At 40.1% G+C, this 14,344-nt stretch overlaps 1 protein-coding gene across 1 annotated transcript in view; it reads left to right on the top strand.

The window, feature by feature from the left end:
• The window catches only part of LOC118799806 (testis-expressed protein 264), an 85,356-nt gene that overhangs the window by 25,333 nt on the left and 45,679 nt on the right, over nt 1-14,344 (top strand). The window contains exon 2 of the mRNA XM_036559855.1: nt 437-658. Within this exon, the coding sequence (XP_036415748.1) occupies nt 437-658 (222 nt within the window). The remainder of the gene's footprint in view (nt 1-436; nt 659-14,344) is intronic.

Genomic DNA, 14,344 nt, shown 5'->3' with positions numbered 1-14,344 from the left:
TTTTTTTTTGTAATTGTCAAAAATATTTTTAGATTTTTCGTTATTGTATTTTTTCACCATTTACATTAAACAGCTGCCCTTAACATTGTACGAATGGATGATGAATGGACCAATAGGAATAATCCAGAAATAATCCAGACTTTGAAAACAATCTGTCTCCATTATCATACATTAAAATGAAAACATGTTTTGCTTCTCCTGTAAAGGTTTCATTACAGAGAGACAAAGTTTTGTCTTAACAGCAATGTGATGAAGCATTTATTGACATGCAGCATCCACTCAAGAGAAATGAATTGTACTATAAGCCATTATATATTATTTAGATTATTTATACTGCATTTAGAAATAAGAGATTGTGTTGATTCTGATTTAATGTTAAATATAAAGTTGTGGGACTGTTCTGTAATGTTTCTCTGTATGTACGTGTTCTACGCAGGTTCCTGGTCAGCTGTGTCGCTGTGCAGTGGGCAGTATTCTGAGTGAGGGGGATGAAAGGCCCAGTGTGGAGCTGCAAGAGCTTTATGAGAATTCAGGCTTTCAGATCTTCACCTTCCCCGAGGTCACCCACGCAGTGTCCACCTCTTTCCCCCACAGAACCCCTCTGTCCATCTTCTTGGGGGTGCAGAGGGTCTACCCACAGCTGGCCAGCTACATTAAGGTAAGAAGAGGTTCCTGGAGAGAGACTGGATCAGCACGGCTGTCTGCCTCGTCCCTCGCAGCATTCAGCTTCATAATAATGTAATATTTCTAAGTCGATCTAAAATCAAAATTGTCTTTTTTTAGTCGCTGTATGTCGCTGGTCCTTATTAAGCACACTTACCTTTTTCCCAGCTCTGAAATGTCTTCTGATTTACGTCATCATGTACCAGTGGGTGTGGAACGATAATATGAACCAATAATATCTGGTTTCATCCCCCCTCCCTTCTCTACCTGTCATGGAGAGAAAAGGCTCAGTTAGCTTGGCGAATAAACGACACCAAAATGTGAAATATTCAGACATTTTAGAAAAGTGAAGAGCTTCATCACTTTGTTAAGAAGCTGAAACTTTGAGTGCTTCCATGTATCGTTCGGATGTTTATAGCCCAGTTTGAGCTACAATTAAAAAAAAAACTCGAGATGCTGGCACTCAGCTAATCCATCATTTTGGTTGCTGCCATGCCAACAGCAGAGACAACAGCAACTGGTCTGGTAGTTTGTGTCGCCAGTGAAAGTTCTCAAAAATCCAACAGAGGGTGAATAAAATAATGTTGCATTTTCAAATATCAGACAGCAGTCACTCACTTTAAAGACCTGCGATTTCCACAAATGTACATTATAGTTACTAATTATAGATATACTTTGAATTTCTAATGTGCCAAAATGAGTAGCTCTCAATCTTACCACTACACTTCTGATTGGTCGGACTTGTCAGTCATTTGGCCTCCTGTCCAGCAGACACAGTGGGCTATGTAAAGTGTAAAAGTTTGACTGCAGATTTATTCAGATTTCATGCAGACTAAGTCTGGAGTCTGTGTTAATGCTGGTCATCTACACTGTGTCCTAGTTCTGGAAAAGAAAGCCACTACCTCCCCTCCACACTCGGCCTTGGGTAAATCTCCACTGCCATTTTAAGGGCATTCCAGTTCACAAAATGGTAATGTGTAACAGAATTGACAGAAACGTTATGTAGTCTACTTACTTACATTTACCTCACATTACTAGCCCACGTTAATCAACATATATGGACCATTCTGCTGACTAATTCTGCTGACTAAACTGCGTTCCCAGAGTAAAAACACCATTAAAAAACAGTTTAAGTGTCCAGCCCTTAGATATTTACAGGCATTATGTTATGATCTATTTAACCCCAATGCGTTGAGACAGAAATAAGCTAAATACATACAAAATCATCATTTAAAGGGTACTTTCTATTGAGAGGTGTCTCTCCCAAAACCCTAACCCCCATATTTACTCTTGTGAAAATAATACTTATAGTTTTTATTATAATTTTTTTAAGATCTCCTTGATTTCTTTTAAACTGAAGTTTTAGATTTAAATTGAAGTTCATGAAGTTTAATTTTTTAAATAGAAAAGCTTCATACAAAAAAATGCTGTCCCACATTTTCATGTCACTGCCGAAACAGTCTATAGGTGGAACCTAATTTTAGCCACGCCCCTGCATTTTAGAGCAGAAAGTGAGACTGCATCCCTGTCCCTCATGGCCACATGGTGAACAGTTATATCCCATTGTTTTGAAGAAAATGTGTCCCAAAGGCAAAAATGAGTGTGGAATATTAGGAACTGTCACTACTGAAACACATTCTCTTCTGCAATTTTGTGTTTTTATGAGACATATGATGATTTTATGCCTGTACAGCTGTTCAAAGCTGTGTTTGCTGGTCATCTACCAGCTAGTGTTTTTGAATTCTGCTCAAAATGAGCTCAAATCGTCACCACTGAAACAGTCACTACTGAAACATTTGGTAAAGTTTGTTGGGTTATGATTGTTTCGTTAGTGATGAAATGGAATGTTCAATCATTTATTTGAATAAAATATACATAATTAAGATATAGGGTCAATCAAAGCAAAATAATTGAGTGTAAAGCCCAAAATAAAAGTCCAAAAGCCCAAATTAAATGTTCTTTTTGCTTTTGAACTTGGTTGGTAGAAAGATCTGTATGTACACTGTTAGAAATAAAGGTTCTATGCAGGTACATTTTTCGTTCATCAAGGTACAAACAATATAAATGTTCCCTCAAAAGTACAACAGTGGTTTTAAGGTCCAATTGTGAACCTTAAATAAGTTTTTCCCAGGTGAAAAGTTCGTATTTGTACCTTTTCATAACTGAATGTACAATAAAATAAAAAGCCTGGAGACGAGACGGGGTGTGTGGAGTCAATACAACAGAGAAAATATCATTTCAATGGATTATTGTACAGTTATGTTCCCTGACTAAAGGTACTGAGATGTACCCTTGAGGGCACCACCCCAGTGCTAAGAGTACCTTTTTTCTGAGAGTCTATACGGTGAGGTATACCGTCAAAAACCCTGAGACATTTTAATTATACTGTGAAATGACATGTTTGTGTGACATGTTTGTCCACACTGCCCAGTGCCCACTACTAATAGCGCCCTCAAAAATGTCCTCTTATTGAACGAAACCTCGCCTAGATGGGAATGGCAGTATATCCTTCACTTAGTGATGTTTTCATTTTCTGTATTTCTGGAAAATATGAGAATGTTTTCTGAAAATGAATTTCACAAAGTGTTTGTCTCAAATACATTTGTATTCTTCACAGTGATTCAGAATCTCTCCCTCTCTCTCTGTCTGTGTGAACAGCTGTGTGCTCAGAATCCTTGTTACCTCCTTTTTTCCCTTTTCCTTTGCTTTTGGTCTTAGTCATCAGCTGTAGTGCCATAATGGTAGGATTAATATTGAATCTTCGGCGAGCAATATCTACCTACCTTCTGCGCTCCCACAGTGTTGTAAATACATGATTTCACCTACACTTCAATAATGTCAGAACAGGCAGAACACTTTGTCCACTCAGAGTGCTTTTTCACTCCCTCCTTTACTGTGCACTGCTGATAGGGATGGATACGGAATTTAAAGAGCCCATATTATATTTCTTTCCTTTAAGGTTCCGTTATAACATTTGTCTGTTTTTATGTACAGTTATGATTCCTTTTAATTGACCATTTTCAAACCTTACACTCTTAAAAAAGATGGTTCTTCAAGGGTTCTTTAATAACGAAAATGGTTCTATAAAGAACCATGAACACTCAAGGAACACTTTGTATGATTGAAAGGTTCTTTGCATCATGAAAGTGTTTCTCAGTCTGATGGAGAATGTGCTATACATGGTTCTTTTATAGAACCTTTTTGAAAAGTGTTCTGTATAGCACCCAGAAGGGTTCTTCTATTGTTATGACGTCAAGCTTGTAACAATAGAAGAACCCTTTTAGGTTGCTAAAAGGGTTCAAGGGTTCTTTTGCATCATGAAAGGGTTCTTCAGACTGATGGAGAATGTGTTGTAGATGGTTCTATATAGAACCTTTTTGAAAAGGGTTCTGTGTAGCACCCAAAAGGGTTTTTCTATTGTTGTGATGTCAAGCTTGTACACAATAGAAGAACCTTTTTAGGTTGCTAAAAGGTTAAAGGGTTCTTAAATGAAGAAAACGTTGGTTCTGTATCGATCCATGAACACGCAAAGAATCCGTTGCATGATTAAAGGGTTCTTTTGCATCATTAAAGTGTGCTTCAGACTGATGGAGAATATGCTGTAGATGGTTCTATATATGGAGCTTTTTTGAGAAGGGTTCTATATAGCACCCAAAAGTTATGTCAAGTTTGTAACAATAGAAGAACGTTTTTAGGTGCTATATAGAACCCTTTTCAAAAAGAACTATATACAGTACATTCTCCATCAGTCTGAAGACCCCTTTCATGATGCAAAGAACCTTTTAGTCATCCAGAGGGTTCTTTGGGTGTTTATGGTTCTATATAGAACCTCTTTCTTTACTACAGAACCCTTGAAGAACCATCTTTTTAAGTGTAGAATTAAACAGACCTTTTTGTTACTGTGCCTTTAAGAATGATATATATGTAAATTACCTCTGTTCTGATTGGCTGTCCTGTATTGTGCCTCGTTTAAATAAGAGTCTGGACTGAAACACTCCTTATAACATCAGTGTGAATGGGCGGGGCGAAACTGCTGTCGGATAAATGAAAATGGATCGTTTTTTGTGGCATCACAAAAGCAACAAATTCAAACTGGTCTGTTTTTGCAGCTTAGTTTCCACACATGGACTGTGTGGTGTGGATGGTATGTTTTGAAACTTGCATCCCAGATTTCCTTCAGATTTTTCAGATATCAGCTTTTTAAAGTGACTCGCTGATACAGATTGCGGCTGTAAGCAGAGCATGAAGCTTGGTTTGTGTGGATTCACTCATTCACTCATCTATTTGCTTAGTAGATGAGTAGCCTGTCAGAGCAACAACAAGCTGTGGACACCATGTCTTCCGACGCTTATAACTTATCAGTAACTGCTCTGATGGCACATTTGATGGCACTCAGTTTAGGTAGAAGAAAATGTCTCTGGTGACTGCTTTATTGATGATGGCTGTCTCACTTTGTGTAAAAGTGGGGTGACCAAAAGGGTAGCCATACGTCGCCCCTGGCCGTCCCTTGACTTTGCCTCTGCCTGGCAGCCAGGAACAGCCCAACGTTTAATCATATTCCCACATCTTCCACACCAATAAATACAGGCTGAATGGGTGGTCAAATGTGAATGTGTTCATGGTTTTGACATCACAACCACAATGAATTTAGTGTCCATATGTGGACTTTATGGACTGGAACATTTTGAAACATTAACAATGTACATAGTTAAACCCTTTTATTTTAGTCAAAGAAGGAAAATTCAGTTTTCGATGATATTTTGTGAAGGGTGAAGGTCAGTGCCCCTCCATTAGCATTCTACGAATGATATCAGTGTTAGTTGGGCGCTACTAGGTTACACTCTTATTAAAACTCTGAGGTCTGGTCAAGTTATTGCGATGGAAATTTTTCTGGTGTGGTTATTTTTGAGTAAATGTTTATTTATGCCTGATGGACGGCCTTTTCACAGCTGCCCCTGAGTAGCAGTTTACTCTTAATCCGCATGCCGATCCTACTGTGCCCTTGTGGTGGGCTTGGCATGTGCGTGCATGTGTGTTTGTGTTTGTGAGCAGCAGCCAATAAGACATTGCATGAGGCCAAAGAGAGCCATTTGATGGCTTGGCCCCTGGTATTTTTGTGTTTTCTTGCCCCTCTGTTGCCGTGGATACTGATAACAGGTTTAGGATTCTAATTCCACTCAGGACAGTACAGGGAATCCCCATGGTAACCATGATCTTTAATACACAATATGGACAAAAGTATTGGGACACCTACACATCACACCTACAGGACATCCCATTCTAAATCCATAGTTATTAATGTGGAGTTGGTCCCCCTTTGCAGCTGTAATAGCTTCTGCTCTTCTGGGAAGCTTTCTACAGGATTTTGGAGAGTGTCTGTGGGAATGTCTGCCCATTCATACAGAAGAGCATTTGTGAGGTCAGACGCTGATGTTGGACGAGAGGGTCAGGCTCACAATCTCTGTTCTAGTTCAAAAGGTGTTGGATGGGCTTGAGGTCAGGACTCTGTGAGGGCCAGTCAAGTTCTTCCACACCAAACTCACCCAGCCAGGTCTTTATGGAGCTGCTTTGTGCACTGGGGCTCAGTCATGCTGGAACAGAAAAAGTTCTTCCCCAAACTGTTCCCACAAAGTTGGAAGCACACAATTGTCCAAAATGTCTTGGTGCTGAAGCATTAAGATTTCCCTTCAGTGGAACTAAGGGTTCTAGACCAACCCCTGACAAGCAACCCATATCATCATCCCTCCTCCACCAAACTTTACAGCTGGTACACTGCAGTCAGGCAGGTAACGTTCTCCTGGCATTCACCAAACCCAGACTCGTCCATCAGACTGCTCCAGAGTCCAGTGGCGACTGCTTTACTCCACTCCATCGGACACTTGGCATTGTGATTGGTGATGTAAGGCTTGCATGCAGCTGCTCAGCCATGGTTCTATATAGCACCAAAAAGCGTTCTTCTATTGTTACGATGTCAGGCTTGTTACAATAGAAAAGCCTCTTTTGGTGCTATGTAGAACCCTTTTCAAAAAGGTTCTATATAGAACCTTCTACAGCACATTGTCCATCAATCTGAAGGACACTTATGATACATTGCAAGTTTAATCATGCAGAAGGTTCTTTGAGCGTTCATGGTCCTATATAGAACCGTCTTTTACCAAAGAACCATCATTTTTAAGTGTGTACAAATAACTAATAAGTTAATAAGTTAACATGCTAATTTTCCATATTTTGTTCTCATTGGCCAGTGTTTCCTCATTCACACACCCACACATTCTCATTCAGTTGAACAGGCTTTTTGCCAGCCTTCTGTAAAGCTTGTCCAGCCTCACTATCATATTTTGAACAAACACATTTGTGGCCGTTACATGGATTGGTTGGTTTTTGCACTCACCAGATCTTTCACTAGACTCTACCCCGTTTGTCTCAGTCTGTTAGCCTGCTGCTCACACTGTGCAACACCTGTGAATAAATTTTAGTTTAACTGAACCTCCTGCTGAGTCCACCAGACTTCTGGGCTAACCCTGAATATGCTCCGAAAATCAGAAGCCAGTAGGCAGCTATGGAATTGTGCTGACTGTCATGTTGTGTGACAGCGGCCTAATGGGACCTCATTGGGCAGTGCTTCCTCAGGTACACACACACACACACACTCATGCAGCTATGAAACCTGATTTTTCTACAAATTGGTAGCTCATCAGTCATATTACTGTAAATGTGTCCAGTGGAATCATCATATCCCCTTTTGAGCTGTGATGTTTGATTATAAATTAATAATCGAACAATCTACTAATCATGTTGACAGGTCAGTGACAATAACCACACAATAAAAACTACTTAACTAGGGTTGACCTGAATGGTTTGAATACTCAGGTATTCATTTGTTATGTTAACATTCGTTCTCTACATTAGTATTTGGAGGTTTTGTCTGTGGTTAACACTTTACACGAAGCTACACAAAGCAATAGAAAAACAAAGTTGCGTGCAACATGTTTAGTCACTGCACTAACTAAATGCACAAATTGTATTGTGTGATCTTGTTGTTCTCGCTATATAAACTCATCTGCGATGTGTAGTCAACCTACATGTGAATATGCAGTAGCATTTTTATCATCTTGGCATCATTTTTTCCAGCTGTCACTGTCCCTGTTTTATATGGCTGTATCAGTCCAAATGAACATCTTTCGATTTCTTGTCCATCGAGCCAATGCCATTTGTAATCAATCCTTTGATTGACATGATCAGGTCATGCGTTATCTGTGTTCTGAATGGCTGTTTCATGAAATAGCCTGCTGTTTTTTTGGGGGGTGGTAAAAATATGTCTTTTGACACGTGTTTTCCTCTTTTGCATGTTGCAACACATCTTAGTCATTGTTTTTTTTTTTCAAATGGTTTTACATTTTTACTTTAAGAAAATACGTGAATATTAAATTCAAGTTGTTAAGTGCTGTAGAAATAACATTTCCCATCTATTTGTTCTGCCATTGTGTAACGCAAATAAAACTACGAGAAAACAACCTTTACTCACTGTGTATTCTGTAAGCTAGATGATGTTTAAGATGAAGCCGTGTATTTAATTGCTTTTTGAAACTAACCGTAATTGAGAAATAACAGGTTTATCCTGAGCTCTGCCATAATGCAGTCTAACTTCGCCTACATGGTTAAGTTTCTACACTGGCTGTGTCTCCATGCGAATACTACTGTATGTCCAAACTGTATGTGCAAATTAGCAGTGGAGTGGTTGTTGGTGCACTAGTTTGCATCATATGTGGAGTACCAACCATTTTTGGTAAAAATGATAATAGGAAAAAACAATAGTTGTAAATAAATAAATAAATAAGTAGATAGATAGCATCAGGCAATGAATTACATATCAACTCATCATAACTTTCCTGTGGGAGCTTTTAAATGCATTAAACTCTTCAGATGTCTGGTTCCTATCACTACCACTGTGAACAATTCAGACTCGGTAAGTTTCTCTAGAACAGAGCATTTCACACCAAACCACTCTGAATAACTTTGTTTACATCTTAATGAGTTATTTATGCAATTTTTTCTAATAGTTGAAATCATTTTAATCTAATATAAATAATTTTAAATAATTTTGAGATTCCCTTATAAATATGCAACATTATTACACAAACCGCCTGATTGTTACTGATAATTGAGAAGGTCAGTTTTAGTAAATCAAATTGTTGTGTTTAATTGAGTAATTTAGAAAAATATTGGCTCTTTCTGACACATGATCATCATTGCATTCTTGACCTCATGTTAACCCCACCCCCTCGCCCATTTGCAATGAAGGTGGTGATGTGTTGAGCTGACTTGATTCAGATGTTCTTCATTTCCACTTAAATAAAATATATTACAGCAGTTTTGTGATGTAATACATTTTATTCATATGGAGACTGAGTCATTGATAAGCTCTGTGATTTAACCCTTTGCAGTGTCTTCACTCTGTTCACCCCCCACACATTTATATTACGTATTATGTGGTGTTGGGTGAACCTGCGGGGAGTAAAAGTGTGGAGGTGCTGTGTCCTTCACTCTGCTCTCCTCCTACATGGCCTGCTGTTAGTGTGTGCGTGTGTCTATGTGTGTGTGTGTGTGTGTTTGTATATGTGTGTGTGTGTGTGTGTGAGGGTGGACAACATGGACAGGCTGCTGACTGACTGCAGCTGCTAAAGGAGAACCCTATGCTGGCCACTTGTGATATTTTAAACATCTGGTATGTTTACATAAATTATTGTGGCTGTACCACTGAGTAACAAACACATCAACACCACACAAGGGCTAAAATATGGAAAAGTAAAAGAAATGAACTAAAACTAAAGAAAAACAATCAGATTGCTTCTACAACACATTTAAATCAGGTCAGTTCAATGCAATTTCAGTGCAGCAGAGCCCTCGAATCTGTTGAGGACTGTCTGTTTCTCTGATTATTCTCTCAGGCAAATATACTGTTTGATCAGATTTCATATTTAATAATGTTTCGAGGCCTCTTTTTCCCACATCTCCAATTAGCATGTCCCGTAGCGCTGTGTTGAGTGTAGCCGCATTACAGATGCCTGGCTGTGACTGCTGTGCTGCTGCTGGACGTGCTGATCAGATTCAGATGTGCGGCGGTTCAGGCTGTTCTGGACTCCGTTCTGTGTCAGGCTGCTGGCGATCCTCTCCGAAAGAGAAGCTCTTGTCAGGCCTGTCAGAGGGTCTGAATGAGAAACAGCGTCTGCTCCTTTCAGCATTCTGCTACTGTCCGCACTCTCTCTCTCTCTCTCTTCTCTCATCATTCCTCACTCTCTCTTCGTGTCTCGCTTTCCCTCACTTCCTCTCTCATCCTCTTGCTCACTATTTTTCTCTTGCCCTCTCTCTCTCTGCCCTATGACTCTTATCTTCCTTTTGCTCTTTCTCGCTTTCATCCCGACTCTGTCAGCCTCTCTGTGTTGCTGCCGCGCTCCTTTTTTTCCCTTTTTTCCCCTTTCTCTCTTTCTCTTTTTTCTTGCTCTTTGTTTCTGTCTTTCTGTCTCGCTCTTTCTCCTGCCCTTTCTGTCTCTATTTCTCTGCTTGTCTCTCTCTTTCACTTTCTTGCTTCCCATTTTCTCCCTTTCCTTCTCTTTTCTCCCTTCTCCTTTCTATTTCTCTCTTTCTCTCACTTTCTTTTCTCCCTCTTCCTTGTTCTCTTCCCCTCTCTCTCCCCTTTTTCTCTCCCTTGCACTCGCTTTTTCTCACTTTTCTTGCTTCTTCTCTCCTTTTCTCTCTCTTTCCTTTCCCTTGCTGCCTTACTCTTTCTTTCTCTTTCTTTCTCTCGCTCTCTTCTTTTCTTTTTTTCTCTCTCTCCTTTCTCTCCTTTCTCCCTTTTCTCTCTCTTTCTGTTTTTTCTCCCTTTCCTTGCTTCCTCTCTCTCCTTTTGTCTTTTTCTTTTCCCTTGTTCTCTCTTTCTTTACCTTTCCTCTCTTGCTCTTTTTTTTTCTCATTTTTTCTTCCTTTCCTTGCTTCTTCTCTCCTTCTTTGTCTTTTTCCTTTCCTTTGTACACTCTCTCTCTCTCCCCCCTTTTCTATCTCTTGCTCTCCTTTTGTCTCACTTTCTTGCTTCTTCTCTCTCCTTTTCTCTCTTATTCCTTTGCCTTTCCCTTACTTTGCTCTCTCTCTCTCTCTCTCTCTCTCTCTCTCTCTCTCTCTCTCTCTCTCTCTCTCTTTCTAGCGTGTGGTGTGTATAGAGTTTGTTCTGGAGAAAATATCTTCCCCAAATGCCACGCTGACATTTCAGCACCATCGCTGGATCTGTGCCGTAGATTATGGTGGAAGGACGACATGAAACTAACCGTCCTGCTGCTCGCCTGTTAAAAAGCCCCCTGACGCTAATAGACTCTTAATGCCACCTGATACGAAAGACCCTCATAGGCTTTCTGTCTGGATTTATAACTAAAAACTAAATCTTAATCCCCAGATTAAAAAACACTGATATTCTCTCAGAATGTGAAAGATTTCTCTGAAAGTCTTACTTATCATTATCTGGGATGTCACGGTGTAATTTTGTTACCAAAATGCCATCTTTACATTTTAGTGGGGTAGGATTGTGATAAGTTGTGCTAAGAGTCAGTTTAACCCCTTTTAATCCAAAGGTCCGTGTTGTGTGTCACTGGCCGCTTCATTAGAAATCCCACCTTTGTACATCTCCTCACTGGCCACTTTATGAGAAACACCTACCGTGTACTTCCGCTCACTGGCCACGTTATTAGAAACACTTACCTTTGTACTTCCACTCGCTGGCCACTTTATCAGAAACACTTACCTTGTTGTTCTGTTCACTCACCACTCAATTAGATATCCCACCTTTGTACATCCCCTCACTGGCCACTTTATTAGAAATCCCACCCTTTGTACACCCCCCACTGGCCACTTTATTAGAAATCCCGCCTTTGTCCTTCTCCTCACTGGCCACTTTATTAGAAATCCCACCCTTGTACTTCCACTCACTGGCCCCTTTTCAGAATCACCCACCTTTGTACATCCCCTCACTGACCACTTTATCAGAAACACCTGCCTTGTTGTTCCAGTCACTGGCCACTTTATCAGAAACACCTGCCTTGTTGTTCCATTTACTGGCCACTTTATCAGAAACACCTGCCTTGTTGTTCCATTCACTGGCCACTTTATTAGAAACACCCCCTTGTACTACTTCCACCCACTGGCCACTTTATCAAAATCACCCACCTTTGTGCTTTCCCTCACTGGCCACTTTATCAGAAACACCTACCTTGTTGTTCCATTTACTGGCCACTATATCAGAAACACCCACTTTATGTCCACTCACTGCCCACATCAAACCACTCCGAGTGCCTTTGTTTAGATCTCAACAATTGAATTACACAGAAATTTTGAAAAATCAATGGAAATCCATTGTGTTGTGTGCATGCAAAGATAGTAATTACTGACAACACTGTAACAGGCAGACTACCTTGATCTATCGGCATTACTGACAATACAAGCTCTCTCACTAAGCATTTCAGCAGTGTAATGTTTTAGCGTTTAAGATCATTGCATATTGCCAACTTGGTTATTACAGTGGAAACATTTTTATGCTATTAGAATCGTTATTTCTGACATCTGTCTAACCGTCAAACTGTCATATGGTGAAATCCCAGTTGACCTGATGCAGTCAGTATTGACAACCTGGCGTCATGCGATTCTCCTCCAGAAGCTGCTTTTGCCTGCTTTCTTCAATAATTAGCAGTTTGGCATTACTCAGGAATGAGCAGGTGTCATGCTAGCAGAGCGCATGCTGAATTTCAGAGCGGCTCGTGCCTGGTTGCGCCGGTTTTTGTGGATCCGTTCCAGAATAGATTGGATTTGAAATGCGGTTTACTGCCGAGGTGACTAGCAGAAGGTCGACAGCTTTCTTGTAAACTCCATCCGGCGTATGAAAGGAATCATTTTCCACAACACACTGAGATTGCACTAATAAAAATGTGTAATTGATTCAGGGCAGAGGGTACAGACATGGTGCTGCTGTGTCCTGTGTGATGAGTTTCCATGAACCTGGCTCTTGTAAATAATGAGTTGTATGTGGGTTGGCTTTGATGTTCTAGGAAAGTCAGTGCTCATATTTGTTTTTTGTTATGAAGCTAGACTTGATATAGCTTTGTGTTATTGTTGGCCAGTATCCGTCTTTTTAGCACTTTGCAACCCTCTTCAAATGTTGACGTGATATATGATGTTACCTTTTGGGCCCACTAGTGACCTAAGTGACCCCTAGCTCATTTAGGCTATGTTCACACAGCAGGTAAAAGTGGCCCAAATGCGATTTTCTCACCAAATCCGATTTTTTTGTTTGACTGTTCACATTATCTTTTAAATGTGACCTATATGGACATCAGTCCGAACAGATCAGCTCCTAAACTGACCCACACGTGCAGAAGAACAATGCTTCTCATTGCTTCACGTAGCTCATCCAGAAGTAAACAATCATAACTGCCAACGAACGCCAGGGTTCAGTTTCATCTTCGCCAGCAACACAGGAGCCACTTCTTCAGCAAGCTTCAGCTGGGCTCATCTCTCTGAATGTGTTAAACTCACCGTAAAAAGGGCATGGTCACTTCTTTGGTTCGTGTCCTTGGATTCTTTAAACTTTTATTTTGGACTTTTAACTGTTCTGTGACGCTGCAGCCTCGTTCTCCTATGGCCGTGTTCGGCCATTCCTTTCGAAATCTCTTCAAACACAGAGGATTTAGGATCAGTCTCTTCTATTTTTTGTACAGAAATATGACCCCAAATATTTCTGAAGTCTCAGCTGCGCAAAATTATGACAAATGTGGAGTTGGATTGATGTGAAAGTCACATGAATTCCGATCTGGATGTCTGGAGTCGCATTGCTGCAGATCGGATACGTATCGGATTTCAGTACCACATGGGAAAGCGTCTCAATTGAAAATGTCAGGTTCAGTGTGTTTTTTGCGGTTCACACTGACACACAGATACACATCTGTGTCACATATGAAGAAAAAGATCAGATTTGGGCCACTTTTACCTGCTATATGAACAAAGCCTAAGGCTACATTCACATTACGCATTTTTCACCCTCATGTCACACCAATAGATTTTTTTAAGATCTGTGTGAACACAAATCTGTTTAAATCAGATCTGAGCCATTCGTATGTGGTTCTGGATTGGACACGTATGTGATTCTTGGCCATGCGAGCTTGTTGAGAATTTAATGACCTGAAGTTTGTGCCAGTAAACAGTGCAAAAGTGTCTGACCCTCTTTTGCCTTCATCTTGCTCTAATAATGAGCAGTTGAGGGCTGTTCAGGGCTAATTATCTTCGTGCGAAGGCCTCTGCTGGTTAGTTTGCTGATTATGAAGCATGTAGTTCATTCACATGATGTTATTGATTAAGGTGTCATTTTAGGATGCAGGCTCGTTCACATTACTAACTGATTTAAGTCACTTACCAACACAAATGTGAACAATCGTGTTAGAAAGATCAGATCTGAGGCTTGTAATGTGAATGCATTGAATGAGAGAGTAAAAGCTGCGTGACTGATGGTGGAGTGACAGAAAGCCGAAATCAAGTTGAGCAAATTTTGATGAGTTTTAAATGTGGTAGCAGCCAGTTTTAGTAAATGAAGTAGGATCAGAAACAGTACCTTATTTAAAAAGTCATTTAAAGTGATTTAAAATGATTT

The sequence above is a fragment of the Colossoma macropomum genome, unplaced genomic scaffold (assembly GCF_904425465.1).
Source record: "Colossoma macropomum unplaced genomic scaffold, Colossoma_macropomum, whole genome shotgun sequence".
Taxonomy (NCBI): Eukaryota; Metazoa; Chordata; class Actinopteri; order Characiformes; family Serrasalmidae; genus Colossoma; species Colossoma macropomum.
The sequence above is the reverse complement of the archived record's forward strand: the minus strand, read 5'-3'. Positions and strand labels throughout refer to the sequence as shown.